General features: G+C 40.7%; 1 protein-coding gene across 9 annotated transcripts in view; it reads left to right on the forward strand.

Moving 5' to 3' along the window:
* clcn5b (chloride channel, voltage-sensitive 5b) overlaps window positions 1-19,147 on the forward strand; it is a 136,915-nt gene that overhangs the window by 42,455 nt on the left and 75,313 nt on the right. For 7 of the 9 annotated variants that reach the window (XM_048544286.2, XM_048544284.2, XM_048544287.2 and 4 more), the window contains exon 2: window positions 14,531-14,730. In XM_048544286.2, the coding sequence (XP_048400243.1) occupies window positions 14,544-14,730 (187 nt within the window). In that variant the 5' untranslated portion in view covers window positions 14,531-14,543. Of the gene's footprint in view, window positions 1-14,414; window positions 14,433-14,530; window positions 14,735-19,147 lie in introns of those variants that run through there. The other 2 variants (XM_048544289.2, XM_048544295.2) reach the window with 2 other exon arrangements.

The raw sequence follows: 19,147 nt of genomic DNA on the forward strand, positions 1-19,147 counted from the left end.
ACCATAAGGTGTCGGGAGCAGTACGAGGCATACTGAAAAGCAAAGGTCAACCTAGTGAAGTTACAACACCGGACTACTGCATACCAAACTAGAAAAGCAGCATGCATTATGCAGAACCAAGATCCCACAGCAAAAGTCAGATCTAAGTTCTTCAGTCTTGTCACGTCTAAACATGAATGCTGATGTCCAATAACCAATTAGCACAAGGAAGAGGAGGCTGCACACACATACAGCCCCATCCTCTGTGTTACAGGAGATCAGCACATGAGTGCAAATGTCAAGGTTTGAAGCATTTGCAGCAATCTTCTCCTTGAGTGCTAAGTGACTTAGCCAGCTTGATACATCTCCAAAATCAGAGAAGCCAGCTACATGAGCTCCATTTGAGATCACAGAGGGGCTGTAGCCACTGGCTACTGTGGATGGATCGTGAAGACATTCCAGCAATAGTACTTAAGACTTCTGCTTTGGAACTAGCTGTACCCATTGCCAAGCTGTTCCACCAGAGCTGCTGCACTTACATCTACGTAGCAATATAGAACAGTGGCCAGTCCTATGTTGTTATGTCCTGTCAATAAAAAGAGGAAAGATCCAACACAGCCTGGTACTGCTCTATCAGTTTATTCTGGATTATCGACATAATGAAGGAAGCTGTGTATTCAGTAGTCCAGTCAAATGGCATGTACATGGTAATAGCCTGCTCACAGATGCTCGGTTTAAGTTCTACCAGGGCTACTCAGGGCCTGACCTCATTACAGCCTTGGACCAAATGTGGACAAAAGAAATTAACCCCAAAGGTGAGCTAAGAGTGACTGTAATTGATGACAAAGCAACATTTGACTGACCTGTAGCATCCAGGAATCTTGGCAAAACAAAGTCGATGAGAATCAAGGAAAAAATGCCCCACTTATTGGTCATACCAGGCACAAAGGAAGGTGGATGATCTCTCCTGGAGGCCCATCATCACAGTCCAAGAACATTACTGTAGGTTTTCCTCACTATAGTGTACTAGGCTCAGCCATGTTCAGCTGCTTCCCCAATGACCTTCCCTTCATCCTGTTTGCATTTACACTTCATATAAGTAAATTCGTCTATTCATATTTACTTATGCTTCAGCAAATTTGTCATCCACCAATCCAACGTAATCTTAAACATTCCAATATCTTCTGCCTTAACAATTAACATTACAGCACAGTCCATAACACCTCAAAACACAGTTTATAATCTCCCAATGCTTTTCAAATTGTTTTCTGCATGTTATCCCAAATTTCTTGTTTCCAATTTTGTATATATGGTTTCTTGTCATTAACCTCTGAGTTAACGGAAATGGGGACCTGCACTTATAAACCTGTCTGCTCTGTTCAAAATCTTACACACTTCTGTCATGACACATTTGGTTTTTAGAATCTATAGCCTTGCAAAAGACTTGTAATTCTCTCAGCTGTTCCTTTAAAACCATTTATATGAAACTGTTGATCTCTTTTACATGGGTAACATACAATTCTGAATAACATTGGCTATGGTGAGAAATACGGGAGAATCGTACATCTCTCCTCTCCTTCCTGACCTATCTGTTTCCATCTCTGCCAACCACCTGGAAACCGATATTCATTTCAAGCCCACCGACTCCCACAGCTACCTAGAATACACCTCCTTCCTCCCAGCTTCCTGCAAAAATGCCATGCCCTATTCCCAATTCCTTTGCCTCTGCTGTATCTGCTCCCAGGATGAGGCATTCCACTCCCGTACATCTCGGATGTCCTCATTTTTCAAGGCCCACAACTTCCCTCCCCCCCCCCCCCCCCCCCCACCCCCACCCAGTGGTCAAGAATGCCCTTGATCGTGTGTCCCGCAACTCATCCCTCACACCCCCTCCCTACAATAACAACCAAAACAGAATCCCCCTCGTCCTCACATACCACTCCACCAACCTCCAGATCCAACACATCATCCTCCGACACTTCCGCCGTCTGTGATCCGACTCCACCACCCAAGACGTTTTTCCATCCCCCCCCCCCCCCCCCCCCCCCGCCACCTTGTCTGCCTTCTGGAGGGGCCACTCTCTCTGACTCCCTTGTCCGCTCCACACTCCCCTCCAGCCCCACCACACCTGGCACTTTTTCCTGCAACCGCAGGAGGTGCTACACCTGCCCCTATACCTCCCTGCTCACCCCATCCCAGGCCCCTAGAAGACGTTTCACATCAAGCAGATGTTCACCTGCACATCTCCTAATTTGGTATACTGTATCCACTCTTCCCGTTGTGGCCTCCTGTACATCGGGGAAACCAAGTAGAGGCTCGGAGACCACTTTGCAGAACACGTCTGCTCAGTTCGCACTAAATAACTCCACCTCCCAGTCGCAAACCATTTCAACTCCATCTCCCATTCCTCAGATGACATGTCCATCCTGGGTCTCCTGCAGTGCCAAAACAGTGCCTCACATTTCGCTTGGGAACCCACCCCAACAACAATATCAAAGGCATGCTCCAGGACACTGACTTGATGCACCTATATCCATGGACCTTTGCACCTAACAACTGCCAGCATCTCAGAACCCTCACGGCACCTCTCAAATCCACTTGCAAGTTGGTTCTGTGCTAAAGCTGCCTTAGTGGTATTGCAATGCCACTTCAAAGGCACTTTGTATGCAGGGACATGCACCACAGGCTGTGTCAGAACTGCTTAATTGCTCTTTTAGCTGTCACTTGCATATCATCGATATACATATACCATCCTTTGCCTTGCCTTGGCAGTCACAGACCTCTCTTACATTGCCAGCCTGATCCAATGTCACTGTCAATGTTACTGTAGCATGACATAACCTCTTCTGCCAGTCCTGAGGAGGGTCAATCCTCTGCACCACCGCTTGACCAGGACACTCTGATACTGTCCACAAAGCTGGCGCAGCAGCTCATTTAGTAAACTTACTAAATTTTAAATCTCTTATGATTGTTTTGTTGTCCTATCTGCAACTTTTTCAAATGTTCTCCTTACAATTTCTCTACTTTGGGGAGTATACCAAACATTTTCTCCAGCGTTTGCAGTTTTTGCTACCTCTCAATAGCATGAAAATTGCTGTTTGTGCCCGATTATATTCAACTGAGCTCTCCAGTTTTTAATCCTAGGAAATGAAAGATGTGATGTGGACTGACTTCTGTTTGTAAAAGACTGAAGCAACTTTTATGTTGTTCTTTAATTAGTATTCGAGTTCTGTTGTCAGTCAGCCAACTTCTGGCATTTATCTTGGACTACCCATGTTTCACAGACCAGTGGCAGTCTTGAACGTGGGTGAAGTTCCCTGATGTTGGATTCTTGGGAAAATTTAAGTAAAAGAGAAAAGTGAAGCATGTGTAATTACTGATTAAAACAGTCACTAAAAATTAAAGTGATGTTTAGAGATAGAGAAGAGGAGGAGGAAATGGTCTCTCTAGAGGAGTTGATAGTCAGCATTGGTCTGTGTTCTTGTAGCACAATCACAATACTATTATAAAATACAAAAATTTTGATTGATTTGGATATGTTGAAATGCTTTAGCTTTAGGACTTTATTTACTGAAAACAAAACCTTCCTTTCCTTATCTTGATTTGTTCTTCACTGTGTGTACTTCATTTGGGAGCTTGATGTTCTGCCAGAAAATACATACACTTTTTCTTTGAGATTTCTCTGCAGTGAAATAGATTTTCTCATTTATGTTGGCTGTATGACGAAACTGAAATGTGAATTTGTGGTGCAGTTCTGCTGAGTTATCAAGACTTGCCTGGAGTTTCACAGAACTGGATCAGTTTTGTCACAGTTTGAAACCATTTGAGGAATGAAAGTATTGTATTTCATACGCATTTGATACAAACAATTTGCATATTGAATATTCAGTGTTATCAAGCATCTGGAAAACTGGTATCAGATGAATTTGCTGCATAGAAACTATTGCAAGGTTGTCCTGAAATTTGTTGGCAGTAAAAGTTTACTCACTAAGTAGCTTGTAATTACGGCTTTGAATAAAAACAATCCTAAACAAATTTAATCTTAAATTACATCATCTATTGTTAATTTTAAATAACATGCCAATGCATTATGAAGTTATTATTTAAAAGCTTAATGAAAGCAGCAGGCTTGCAAGTTTTTTTCAACAGATAACGTCACAGGGGTCACAGTTTAAGAATACAGGAGGAGGCCGTTGAGGACTAAAATGAGAAAGTTCTTCACCCAGAAAGTGGTGAACTGGTGGAATTTCCTACCACACAAAGCAGTTGGAACAGTACAGCACAGGAACAGACCCTTCAGCCACCTGTGCTTGTGCCAACCATGATGCCATTCTAAATTAATCCCATCAGCCTGCACATGGTCCATATCCCTCTAATCCCCACCTGTTCACGTGTCTGTCTAAATGCCTCATAAATACTGATAATTCATCTGCTTCTACAACCTCTCCTGGCAGAGCATTAGAGGCACGTATCATCCTCTAACTTCAAAAAGAAACCTGCCTTGCATGTCTCCTTTAGACTTCTCCCTCTCATTTTAAACTTATGCTCCCTTATACTTGATACTTCCACCCTGGGAAAAAGACTCCAACTAATCACTCTTTCCATGCTTCTCCGAATTATGTAAAATTATACCTGGTTGTCCCTCAAACTCTGGTGCTCTAGCGAAAACAATCCAAGTTTGTCCAGCCTCTCCTTACTGCTAACACATTCAACTCCAGGCAACTTCCTGGTAAACATCTTTTGTATCCTTCCTATCGTGTGATGACCAGAACTGCATAAAACACTCCCAAGTGTGGCCTAACTATATATTTATATAAAGCAGCAACATGACTTACCAACATTTATATTCGGTGCCCTGATTGATGACTACATGCATATGCTGCCTTTACCACCTTATCCAATTGTGTTGCCACTTTGAGAGTTATGGACTTGCACTCCACGATCCCTCTGTACATCAGTTCTCCCAACAGTCCTGCCACTTACTGTATATTCTCCTCTTGAATTTGACCCTCCAAAATGCATCCTGACTTGTCCAGGTTAAACTCCGTTGACAAGCTTCCTCACTAAAACATTGCCAAAATACTGAATGTTTTCAAGAAGGAATTCAATATAGTTCTTTAAGGCTAAAGGGATCCACTAATATGAGGAAAAGGAACAGGATACTGAGCTGGATGATCTGCATCATATTGAGTGGCCATACAAGCTCTAAGAATGGAATGGCCTCCTCTGGCACCTATTTTCTCCACCTGTATAACACCTTTTATATTTTTTCTACAAATTCTCTCCATTTCCTCTGACCTCTCATTTAATACAATTATATGTTGCCTTCATTTAAACTTAATTACATATGGCTGTGAGAAGGCATTACTGATAATCAGAACCTGCTAATTGATACTCCCACAAACATGTTGCAGTTAACAGTCCTTCTTTCCAGCCAATTTAAGACTATCGAGGTTAATTGTCATGCCTGTTTACCACATTGCCTGCAATTAGCAGACATAACCAATGAGCTAACTCGCTTTAGTTTCCTACCTACTACTACTTGATAGAGAATGGCTAATATTTAAAGAAATGCTATTGGGTCTACAACAGAGTTACGTTCCTCTGTGGCCTATCCATCCAAAGGGAATGGTGAATCAACTGTAGTTAATTAAAGAGGTTAAAAATCACATTAGATCAAAGGAGTTAGTAAGAACTGCTGATGCTGGAGTCAGAGATAACACAGTGTGGAGCTGGAGGAACACAGCTGGCCAGGCAGCATCAGAGTTACATTTCAGGTCGTGTCAACTTTCCTGCACCTCTGCTGCCTGGCCTACTGTGTTCCTCCACCTCCACACGTGCTGCCTTAGATCAAAGGAAGTGGTTGATGAAGTTGTCCGTGAATTAGGAGCAATTGAGAACCCAGCAAAAGAAAATAAAGAATCTAATTAAGAAAAGGGGTGTGGATAAAACCATAACTAATACATCCCACTGCGTTAGCACATCAGAAATCAAGCACCGCTATTCCCAAAGTTGTGGCAAAGATTATGTTTTAAAAAATCTTTCCCCAATTTATCTGATTTTCAGACCTAGGTTGCTGAAAAGCATGGATCATGTGATTAGCCATCCGGTAAAAGGAAAATATTATGAATTTATGCAAATATAACTCTTCTAACTAACTTCTAATCCCCTTAAGTTCACCCTTACACACAGGCAGGATAGGAAAATCCCATGGGCATTATGAACAGAGGAAAAGATTGGGAAGACTGTTCAGTGGTTCCTGTTCACAGGGTTACTAAGTTGACTCTTGTGATTATTATATTGATCTGAATGCCAAATGCTGCTTCTCTGCCTTCCTACTCTGGAGGCTTTCACTGGGTTGCAGGAGGTACAGGACTGGTTTCTACTTATATAAGGTCTCTGACCTGTTAATCAAAAGTCACAACTTACAACTACTGATGGAAAAATAACTGGTTTGCTTCAAGTTTAAAGTAGGTTTTCCTGCAGAAAGAGCTCCTCACTAGAAGTCTGAACACTTCCCTCTATCTTGCTCATAGCTGCAAGCTGTTCACCTCCCTCAGTACCAGTGACCTGTTGCAGCCAGTAGACCTTTGTTATCGATAATTAATCACTTATTCACAGACCAATCAGCTTCTTATTGCCCAACCAGAGCTCCATCGGTACACAATCCTTGGACTTCAGCTTATCTGTAAACTATACTTCGACTACTCCAGCTGTATAAATGATTTTTGCAATGAATGTCAGGTTACTTGCTTGCAAAGCAAGCAGCAATCCTTTTTCCTTTGCAGTCCAAAATCAAAACCACAAAAATAAAATGATATGGTCTTTATAATGCAAACTTGCAAGAAATATAAAAATAGACTGCATGGAAAAGAATGTGTGCCTGATGCAATTGCAGATTGGAGAATTTATAATGCACAACGGGGAAATGGCAGAGAAGCTATCAGTTACTTTGTGTCTGCCTTAATAGATGAAGATACAGAAAATCTTCCAGAAACAATAGGCCACAGTGGAACTTAGGAATTAAGAAACTATAAACAGCATTTAGTAAAGAGGTGGTACTTCAGATGTTAATTGGATCAAAGATTGATATATCCTCCAGACCAGCTGAACTTCATCCCAGCATGTTGAAGGAGGTGGCTAGAAAGATTGTTGATATATCAACAGTAGATATTTTTCAACATTCAATAGATTTGGGAAAGGTTCCAGCAGACTTGAAAGTAGCAAATGTAACACCATTTAAAAAAGGAGAAAGAGTTACAGTGGAGAACTACACATGTTGGTTTGACATCAGTGGTAAGGAAATGTTGGAATCTGTTCTAAAGAATGTGATGGTAAAGTTGAGTGGTACGAAAGGAGTATCATGCTTGACAAATTTGTTGGAATTTTTGAGGATATCACTTTAGCATAGATAAAGGAGAATTGGTGGATGCAGTGCATTTAGATTTTCAGAAGGTCTTTTATAATGTCAACATGGTAAGTTAATGAAATTGGAGCGCATAGGATTGGGTTAAATATACTGGTCTGGTTAACAAAATTGGTGAACTGACAGAAAGCAGATAGTTAAAATAAATGGACCATTCTCGGAATGGCAGACCATCGTCATTAGCAGATACCACAAGGATTAGGAGGCAGCAAGGGCTGCATAGTCTGGAAGCTAAAGTTAATGAACGTGGAGCTGGAAAAGCACAGCGGGTCAGACAGCATCTGAGGGAAGTCAATATTCTGGGCCAAAACCCTTCTTCAGGACTGAGGAGGGGCAAGAATTAAATAGAGGGAAGGGGGGGTGGGATGGTGATAGGTGGATGCAGGTAGGGGGTTATTGTGGTTGGTCAGTGGGAAGGTTGAAGCGGATAGGTGAGTAGGAAGATGGACAGGTTGTGGAAGGAGAGCTTTGAAGATGGTGAAGTCAATATTCAGGCCATTGTGCTGTAAACTCCTAAGGTGAAATGTCAGGTGCTCTTGCTCCAGCTCATGTTCAGTCTCACTCTGACAGTGTAGGAGGCCAAGGATGGACATGTTACCAGGGGAGTGGGAGGGGTAGTTAAAGTGTATTGCAACTGAAACGTTGGGTTATTGGTGCATGCAGAGTGCAGATGATCTGTGAACCTGTTTCCGAGTCTGCAGTATAGAGGAACCTACATCGGGAGCAATGAATACAGTAGATGAGGTTAGATGAAGTTCAGGTGACTCTAATCAGACTTGGAAGGATTGATTGGGGCCTTTGACAGAGATGAGAGGGGAGGTGTAGGGGCAGATGTAGTACCTCCTGCAGTTGCAGAGAAAGGTGTGGTGGAGGGATTGGTGGGGAGTGTGGGGCTGACAAGGGATTTATGGAGTGAATGGTTCCTGCGGAAAGCAGACAGGAGTGAGGAGGGAAATATCTCTTTTTGGTCAAAATCTCTCCTCCTCCAAGCTGCCCAACTTCCTCCTCACCTATCCGTTCCACCCTTCCCACTGACCAACCACAATAACCCCCTCCCTGCATCTACCTATCACCATCCCACCTACCCTCCCCCCAGCCTCATCTCCTCCCTCGATTTATTTTTGGGCTTCCCCACTCCCACCCCAGTCCTGACGAAGGGCTTCAGCCTGAAGGGTTACTTGCCTGCTCCTGGGATGCTGTCTGACCTGCTGTCTTTTCCTGCTTTACATTTATTGACCACAGGAATTAGTACTAGGTCCACAGTTGTTCACAATCTATAGAAACGGTTTGGATATGGGGACCAATTGCAATATTCCTCAATTTGTTGATGACATCCAACTGGCTGTGGAACTAAGTTATTAAGGAGATGTCAAGAAGACTTAGACAGGTTAAATGGATGGGCTAAAATGTGGCACAGAGTACAGATGTTTTGCTGCTGTTGTATAGTGTTTAGATGAAATCTCAACTGGAGTATGCTTACAGTTTTGGTCACCTTCCTGAAGGAGAGGATATGCTTGCCATTGAAGGAGCCCATCAGCGCTTCCCAGAGTTATCCCTGGGATGGCAAGATTGTCTTGCACGGAAAGATTAAGGAGACCGGATCTGTATTTCTGAGGGTTTCATAAGGAGAGATGTCTTCGTTGAAACTAAAAAAAAGTTCTTACAGGATATGAGAGTTTGAATGTAGATAAGCTGTTTCCCCAGGCTTGTAAGTGTTAAAACCAGTAGACATAATCATAACAGAAGACATAGGCTATTTAAGACAGATGAGGAGAAATTCCTTCCCTCAGGGTGGTGAATCTTTTGCAATGCTGTTCTCCAAAGGACTATGAAAACTTAATCATCTGATCAAGTTCAAGACAGATTGATGACATTGGGAGATTTGGAAGTAGTATGGAAAAGTGACATTGAAGTAAATTATCAACCATGGTTTAATTCAATGGTGAACCTCATTGGGCTAAATGGGTTACCCCTGCCTCTATGCCTGAGTCCAAGATGCTTTCCTCAAGGCTCAGTATTTGCAATGTAGTTGGTACAAACATCTTCTCAACTTGCTGTGTATAATTATGTGACTCTGGTATCATCATTACATCATTGTACATCACCTTCATACATTGTAGTGATGTTTCATTACTCTACAGATAATATCTGGAATGTTTTTTGTTCTGTGCAGATTAATATGATAGTTTAGACTTGATGGGTCCATGGAGGCACAGGGCAGTAGCTTCCATTTATATAAATGGTAGTATGATTGTGTATATGAGCGCATTGAGAGATGAAAGACTAACCAGTCAGTTAGCCAGCTTGGAGGGACAACGGAGCTAGACTCTAGATTGCACTATGTTTCAGCAGCTGCTATTGTGCAGCAGAGCAAAGAGGAGGAAAAATGAATTTATGACAGCAAGAGTTGGAGATCTCTTACCTGCCTATTTCTCTCATTTATCTTGGAAAACAGAACATGGTAAAAGAGCAACTTGGGAAAACAGAACTCAAAGATACTACAAATTTCGCATTGACACACAAAGGAATGGAGTTGTACAGGTCCACAAATCCCTGAAAGGCAATACAGGCTGATTAGGTGGTCAAATAGACACATAGCAGGCTTGCTGAAAATAAAAAGTTGGCAAGTTATCTTATAGCTATATAATACTTTAGCTAGGCCACATTTGGAATATTGCATACAGTTCTGATTACCAACTTCCAGAAGGGCCTGGATGCTTTGAACAAGATGCAGAGAAGGTTTCTTGTGGCAAGTTTGCCTTCGTTGGAAGGTGCATTGAGTATAAAGATGGGCAAGTTATAGAACTTTAGTTAGGTCACGCTTGGAATATTGCATGCAGTTCTGGCCACCAGGCTACCAGAAGGATGTGGATCCTTTGGAGACGGTACAGAAAAGGCTTACCAGGAGGTTGCCTGGATTTTAGCTATGAAGAAAGACCGGATAGACTGGGTTTGCTTTTACAGGAACACAGGAGGTTGATAGACAATCTCTTAAGGGTTTATAAGTTTGTGAATGGCATGAATGAAGTGGAAATTATAAAGCTTTTTCCCAGGCTGGAGGGGTCAATTCCTAGTGACACAGGCTCAAGGTGAGGGGGTAGGGGATTTAAGAGATGTGCAATGCAAGCTTTTCACACAAAGGCTGGTGGGTGCCTGTAATGTGCTGTCAGAGGAGGTGGTGGAAGCAGACAGAATAGCAACATTCAAGAAGCACCTAGATGAATACATGAAAAGGAAGGGAGTTGAGGGGTACGGATCCTGTAAGTGAAAGCAATTTTAGTATGGAAGGGCAAAATGTGTCGGTACAAGCTTAGGGCCCGTCCCTGTACTATATTGTTCTTTGTTCCACTGCTACTGCAGATGTAATCAGCTGAGAACTAACTGTGGCCTTAGTTTTATAATCAAACATCTCAAACAATAAACTTCATATTCTCTTTTCTTACTGTCTGTACCATTCTCCATTTTAAACTTACTACCTGTGTGTGTGTGTGTGTGTGTGTGTGTGTGTGTGTGTGTGTGTGCGCGCGCGCACGCATGCGTCTGTGGATGTTAGGTCTTTATTTTTTCCTGAACCTATTAATAAAATTCTTCTTTCTCTCACTCAAGTAAACCTTTTAATTGGCTCCCTCATTTTATCTAGTTAACTACCTCTTTAATTGATGAATAATTGCTGCATACTTAAATTAGAAGTAAAAAGATTTATTGCAGCAAGCAGAAAGGATTTTTAAAAAACCGGAAGCTGGTTCTGCCTCCTCACCTGACCATAACACAGTTTAAATTGTTTTCTTTCTGGGCCAGGGAGATTGCTCAGCAGAAACATAAATCTCCTGACCAAAAATTACTAGCCCTAATTTCTGTGGTGTGTTTAGCTGGCAGTTAACGTATGAATAAACTGAAAGGGCAGTTGGGAGTGAGTATACTGTTCCAATGAGTCTGTTATTGGAAGGATGTGTATCATCAGCCATTTACAATAATTTATAGTTCACCAGGTACCTTCCTCATAAAAAGGTAGTGACTGGTTTATAGTATACCAGCAATGTAAACACTGAACTTGGTATTTTGGAAGCAAATCCTGAGCTATTATTTCCAGCAAACCTTTAGTCATTCCTTCCAGCTTTCATCTTTCTATTTGATGAAATATGTGCACAGGGAGCATAAGTAAGCACTTTAGCTCCCCAAGGCCAATCTGATTGTGGTTCAGGTTCCACATTTCCACCTACTCTTGATAACCTTTGATTTTGTTGCTTAACGAGAATCTATCTACCTTGGTCTTTAAAACATTTAATTATCCTGCCTTTTGAGGCAAGAGTTTCAAAGCTGCACAACCTTGTGAGAGCAAAACAAAATATTCACATCTGCCTTCAAAAGAAGACCTCTAATTGAAAACAGTGCCCCTTAGTTCAGGACTGACCTACAAGAGGGAACATTCTTTTCATGTCCACCTTGTCAAGACCATTGGAGATCTTCTGTACTTCAGTTAATTCACCTTCGCTGTTCTAAATTCCAGTGAAAATGAGCTCCATCTGTTCAATCTTTGCTCGTAATACAACCCATGTATTCCAGGTATTGATCTAGTAAGCCTTCTCTGAACCATTTTAAGTATATAGATGTATTTAAAGAGATCTATGTATATCCAGCCAAGGAGCAGCTGTAAGCAATTCTGCTGCTGAGGCCTGCTCTGTCATTTAGTAAGATCATGACTGATCTGATTATAATCTCAAATCCGCATTCCCTCCTGTCTTTGATAACCTTTCATCATCTTGCTTACCTAGAATCTAACCAACCTCCGCCTTAAAAAAAATTACCACCTTTTCAAAAAGACTGTTCCAAAGTGTCTTAACAATTTGTGAGAAGAAAAGAATTCGCCTTGTCTCTGTTTTAAATAAATAAATTCTCATTTTTTAGAGGTGACCCCTAGTTCTAGATTCTCCCACATTAGGAAAAATGTTTCAATCAATTCGTCTCTTATCTTGTGATTCCCACCTTTTTGTACAAACTAGTTCAATCTTGCCTCAAAGGGCAAGCCACCCATTCCACTTATCGATCTGATAAACCTTCTTGTGACAGATATAATTGTATTAGAAGCATTCTTAAAGAAGGTGACCGATACCGAACACAGTAGTCCAAATGTTGCCTCACAAGCGCCTTGGATAATAGAACATAACTTTTATACTTAATTCCCACACAACAATAGCATGTAGCATCATCAGCAGTACTATGAAGCAACACCTGCCCTGCAATATCTTGCTCACTGAAATTCAGTTTGGGTTCTGCCAGGGCCACTCAGCTCTAATCTCATTATGGTCTTGGTTCAGACATGGGTAAAAGAGCTGAACTCTGGAGGTAAGTTGAGAGTGACTTCACTTGATTTCAAGGCTGCATTTGTTGGAGTGTGGCATCGAGTAGCCTTAGCAAAGTTAGAATCAATAGGAACCAGAGGCAAAATCCTCCATTGGGTGGTTATTCCCAGCACAAAGGAAGACCATTGTGATTCCTCAAGGTCAATCATCTCGACTATAGGACATTTTTGCAGGAAAACCTTAGGGGAGCATCCCAGGCCAACCAGTAAACTCCATATCTATTGAATGAGTTTTTTTTTTCATAAAAATCCATCCGAACCCATGCATTTGTCAGATCACAGCTCCAACAATTTGCCCAGTACCATTTCTCTGGTGATTGTAATTTTCGTGTGTTGCTCCCTTCTTTCCATTTCCTGATCTATAGCTGCTTCTGGGGGTGTTATTTGTATCTTGCAAAGTGAATCCTAATGCAAAATACGTTTTCAATTCCTCTGATATGTTTTTAGTTTTTAGTTTCCATTATGAATTTTCTAGTCTCGCTTTCTGTAGAACTAACTTTGTTTTGTCAACACGTTTCTTTTTAAATGTGTATAGAAACTTTTGTGATTTTATACTTCTGGCTGGCTTTCTCTTTGGCTCTTTTCTTGTTCTCTCCTTATTCATTTATTAGTCATTCTTTACTATTTTTATATACTGTCCAGTCTTCTGATCTGATTTGTCACCTGTTTACTCAACTGCACTTTTTTTTTCTCTTTAAGATTGTTGCAGTCTTAAACTTTGGTCATTAATTAAAGATGGTATATCCATCCATTGGAATGATTCTCAGTCTTTCACATATATATATTCTGCGTAAATTGAAATATTCCCTTAAATATCTGCCATTGCAACTCTCTTTACCTATCCTTTAACTTAGTTTTCCAATTCACTTTAGGCAATTCAGTTTGCGTGCCCTCAATTAAGTTTTAAAAAAAAAAAATTCTCGGACCCACTCTTCTTCAGTCTGAATTAAAATTTAAACATATATGGTCGCTGCTATTTAGAGCTACCATCACTTTAATTAATTCTATTTCATTACATAGTATAGATCTCATGTAAGTTGCTGGTAGACATGCAGGAGGCTGGAAGAACACAGTAAGCCAGGCAGCATCTGGAGGGAAAGAGCAGTTAACGTTTCAGGTATTATGCTGCTTCAGGACTGAGTTACTGGCTGGTTGGACCCAGAACATGATGTTCTGAGAAACCATCCTGAAAATATTATTCGTCTAGGCTGTCTTTTTTCCCATCTGACGTTTCCAGTCTGTATACAAGTTAAAATCTTCCATGAATATTGCTGTTTCTTTCTGGCAAGGTCTCATTATTTCTTCCTTTGTGCGCAAGTCTGTCACTTGTTTATCGTCAGGGGCTTGTGCACCACTTTTATAAGTGACTTACCTTGATTGTTTCCCATCTATACTCAAACAGTTTTAATATTTTGGTTTCCATTCAGCAACAATACATAATAGAACCATCCCTCCAACTTTTCTTATCATGTATCCTTCTTAGCTGTCATAAACAGATCAATGTTCAGTTACTAATAGGTGTCATCCTGCAGCCATGACCCTGTGATCGCTATGAAATCATACTCATTTGCATCCTTTTTGCCTATCTTTTTGCTTAAAGGTAAGATGTAGTGTGTTGACAGTGAGCATGGTTTTAGCCAGAGAATATCGTGTGCATTTTCTGAGAAAGTAAACTGTGATATGCATGTATCTTAACAAACTAAAATTAACTTAGGACTTTTATTTTCCATCATCTATAAACATTTTCTAATGTTTTTGTTTTGCAGATCTTGAGTAAAAATGGCAAAAGATCAGTTTTACCGAAGAGGTAGTTTCAATAGCTACCAGAGCAACACAAGTGATGAAGATATGGTGGAAATTGCAGGAGCATCTCTGGATTTTTCTTTGGCAGATGACGTTCCTCCTTTAGACAGGGAGCCACAAGAAGGTACAGATCAAGAAAACCTGCAGAGGTTTCAACAAACATGTGAGTGAGTGTTATGTTTTTATTTAACACGCGTTTAAGTGGGCATTGGATGGTTCATTGGACAGAAATCGTGTGTACAAGGAAATGTGGAAAAGCAGGAGATTGACTCCTGGTAATAAAACTGGTGCAGTCATGATGAGACAAACTACCTCCTCCTTCATTGTAACAATTCTACGATTCTAAGATCATAACATTGACTTATAGTAAAGTGGCTCATCGTAAGATTGTTATGGACAACTTCATTTTAAATTGCCTTAGTCTAGTGTGCTTTCATTTTCATGCCATGTAATTTCTAGCAGTTAGTTGCAATTTAGCCATCTGATGATAATTAAACAATTGTCAATTGCTTTTGTGAGACCATTGTAAATATTGCTGAATTAAAACATTTTGTTGCAATTATTCTATCTTCGACTCCTTTGGACATTTCACAATAGGTGTGAATGTATTTCTACAAGCCCAGGATGATGTTGTGCAGTGGTAGTATCCTTACCTCTGACCCAGATAGTCCTTGTGCCGCTTTGGAGGTGGGTCATAACATGTCCATACAGGTTGATACAAATCTTTTGAAACAAATTTTAAGCTTGGGTTGTGGATGAGGTTGTAGACATGCTCGCCGAGCCAATGGCTTTGGTTGCAAACGTTTTGACAACCTGCTGGGTAACATTGTCAGTGCGCCTCTGGTGAAGCGTTAGTGCTCTGTCCTGCTTGTTATTTATATGCCTCGGTTTGCTGGGGTGGTTGGTATTACTTCTGATTTTGTTTCTCAGTGGTTTGTACGCAGCGTCTAATTCAATGTGTTTGTTGATGGAGTTCCGGTTGGAATACCAGGCGTCCAGGAATTCCCTGGTGTGTCTCTGCTTGGCTTGTGCGATTATTGATGTGTTGTCATAATCAAATTTGTGTCCCTTGTTGTCCATGTGTAGAGAGACCAGTCTCGGTGGCTAGTTGGTGTTCATGTATCCGTATAGTCAATTTTCTTCCAGATACATGAACACCAACTAGCCACCAGGACACATGACCAGTTCTCACTTGTCTCACTACACACAGATAACAAGAGACACAAATTTGACTGGGGCAATACATCCATAATTGGACAAACCAAACAGAGACACGCCAGGGAATTCCTGGAGGCCTGGTACTCCAACCGGAACTCCATCAACAAACACATTGAATTAGATCTTGTGTACAAACCACTGAGAAACAAAACCAGAAAAAGTACCAGTTGCCCCCTCAGCAAACCGAGTTATATAAATAACAAGCTGGACAAAACACCTATGCTTCACCGGAGGGGCACTGATGATTTTACCTAGCAGGGTGACAAAACGTTTGCAACCAAACCCACGGGCTTAGCAAGCATGTCTACAACCTCAGGTTGATTTAAAAATAACTATATCTATGAGTCCAGCTGGCAATCCTCACTTGTTTGTTAGCATGGCTGTTTTCACACCAGGATTAGTTAAGCAAATGTTGTCCAATCACAGAAAAATAACTTAGTTTGAACACTTATGAATTTTGCAAGTACAGTCAGCACCTTGCTTGTCACTAGAAGCATGTAGATGAGTTTGTGTATTAATACGCAGAGCCCTATTCTTTGCAGAAAAAAATGTTCACACATTGCTTCTGTTTAAATTCACCAAAATAGGTGACAGCAAAATTTATTCTTCAGGGCAAATACTTGCGCAATCAGTCAACTTGGCTGCTTTAAAATTTAAACCAGTTTTGGCTATTAACCGACAGTAATCATTAATGAGATATCCAGCTTCACACCGTGTTGAACACAGCAGGCCAAGCAGCATCAGAGGAACAGGAATGTTTGACGTTTCAGGTCAGGACCGTTATTCAGAAATGGGGGAGGGGAAGGGGATTCTGAAATAAATAGGAAGTCGGGGAGGCAGATAGAAGATAGGGTGAGAGGAGACAGACAGGTCAAAGAGGCGGGGTTAGAGCCAGTGAAGGTGAATGTAGGTGGGGAGTTAGGGAGGGGATAGGTCAGTCCAGGGAGGACAGACAGATTGGGGGGGGAGCGGGATGACGTTAGTGGGTAGGAGGTGGGAGTGAGGCTTGAGGTGGGAGGAATGGTTAGGGAGGTGGGTATGAGCTGGGCTGGTTTTGGCATGTGGTCGGGGGAGGGGAGACTTTGAAGCTTGTGAAGTCCACATTGATACCCTTGGGCTGCAGGCTTCCCAAGCGAAATATGAGATGCTGTTTCTGCATCTTTCAGGTGCCGTCATTGTGGCAATGCAGGAGGCCCAGGATGGACATGTCGTCCGAGGAATTGGGGGCGGGGTCGGAGCGGTAGTTGAAATGGTTCATGTCTGGGAGGTGTAGTTGTTGGTTGCAAACTGAGCATTGTTCAACTTCCTTATGTTCAAGAAATCTTTAACAATTGGCTCCGTTCTTTTCATCCTGTTAACTATGTCTTAAGTTGACCTGCGATGCTGCAAGCTGAAAAAAAAAGAAGTATTTGTTGCAGCTGATCAAGAGGAGCTAAAAAGGAAGGAGCTGAATACTCTATCATCTGGTATTAGCAAGATAAAATTTGAATGTTCATGTTTATCACTATTATAACACTTCTTGCAAAAAATAAATTAAGGAATGATCTCTTCGGTAACTTTTAGGAAAAATTGCTATGTATTTAACAAGAAAAACTGAATATTTGTTTATTTGCTCAATATAGCTCAGGCAGCAATTGGAATGTTATATTTTTCTTAAGTTAGAACTTCCAGTTGTGATTGCTACCCAAATGATAAGTAACAAATTCCACATTTGAAATGTTTATTTCTATTACCATTGATGAGTAACAGTGTCATATAGGGTTAAGAAGTTCATCTTTTGCTTCAAAATGATTTAGAGCTACTTAAAAAATGGAATTTTAAGTATTTATCAAGTTAGTGCAGCACAGCTCGGTGGATTATACAGATATTCATGTCGCAAAAAACCTTCAAATTCCTATGCATGAACAATAAGAATGGGAAGTCATTGTAAGAATTTGGGAAACAAAATGCTTTCAGTGCAATTAAAAGTAGTTACATTGATTTTTATTTTCAGGGCAACCTATTGATTTGTCATTTTACCAACATTTAAATTTGCATAGTATTTACTTGTCCATAAAGGGCTGTGTATAGATGCTTTCTGGAAAAGAATTACATTTGTTTTAGAAGATGATGGCAGTTGTGAAATTGCAGATTGGTCATGTAAAATTCGTCTTGTGAATCTCTTTTGGGATTGTAGACTTTTTTATTGACAATTTCCCCAGTCTGTCAGGTTTATTCTGGCTATCAAAAACCCTACGCAGTTCTGTCAATAGAATATGCCCAATGTTCTTTAGTGAAATAAAGTACGCTGCAGAAAATACTACTGAAATCTTACATACAATGCCTACAATTACAAGTGAACCTGTTTACATAGACTTGTCTGAAAATCAGACCAAAACAAGTTATTAGACTCCTCTATCACAACTTCCAGCCATTGATCAGATGATCTCCTTCCTGAGCTAGCTAATTGTGCTGTGAGGCAAGTTTTTGTTTATATTCTTTCCATACAAAGAATCTGTGCATTTACACTTTTACACTGCCCAGTCTCCAGCAAATGATCAGTTTGACCACTGGCCAACATAAACATGTCATCTACCATGGGCAATTTAATCAATTAACTCATTAGGGTTTGCTTGTGTCTCCACGGAATAAGGCTTATTTGTCGCTTTTAGTGAATTTTAACCTCAACTTTAACTCATTCATGCTAAACTGTTTTTTATACTATCTAATCAGCAATATAATATTTACACAACACAATTCTGTGATAAACACAAATACTAATAATTAGTCCATATTATCTCATCACATTCACTGTGTTTGGTTTAAACAAAATTTCAGCTTTTCCAGAGTTACTGTGACCGTTCTATCCTTTAACTGCTGAGCTATACTCAATCTAAATGCTTGCAAATTCCTTCGGCAAAGTACGGAAACAGTTTAGGAGCAGTAATCTTTCTAATCATTAGGCCATCGCCAGACTTCATGTGATTTCTTCTCAATTCATTGAACTTCATATCAGCTGTAGTTAATATGTATAAATAGAAAAATTCATGTCATTTTTGTAAACATTTTCAAACAGTGCATTCTTGAAATACTATACAGCTTCTTATTTGTTTATTGAAGTATAGCTTTAGCCTTATTGTCAAACATAGCAGGCAATTTGAAGGCCATAAAATGTTATCCTAAGGTGAAAGGTAAATGTGACATTGGAGACACCTCCCTGCCCGTCTCCATGGGAATGAGGGTGGCAGAGTGGGAGCAGAATAAATTGCCCTCTCCAGGTGCCATCTCCTTTACTACTTCACCGACCTTTTTAAATTTAGATTTTATTGTCAAAAAAGTACAGGGAATACAAAAATACAGTGAAAAGTGTACAAAGTCACCAT

Source organism: Stegostoma tigrinum, chromosome 15 (genome assembly GCF_030684315.1).
Source record: "Stegostoma tigrinum isolate sSteTig4 chromosome 15, sSteTig4.hap1, whole genome shotgun sequence".
NCBI lineage: Eukaryota > Metazoa > Chordata > Chondrichthyes > Orectolobiformes > Stegostomatidae > Stegostoma > Stegostoma tigrinum.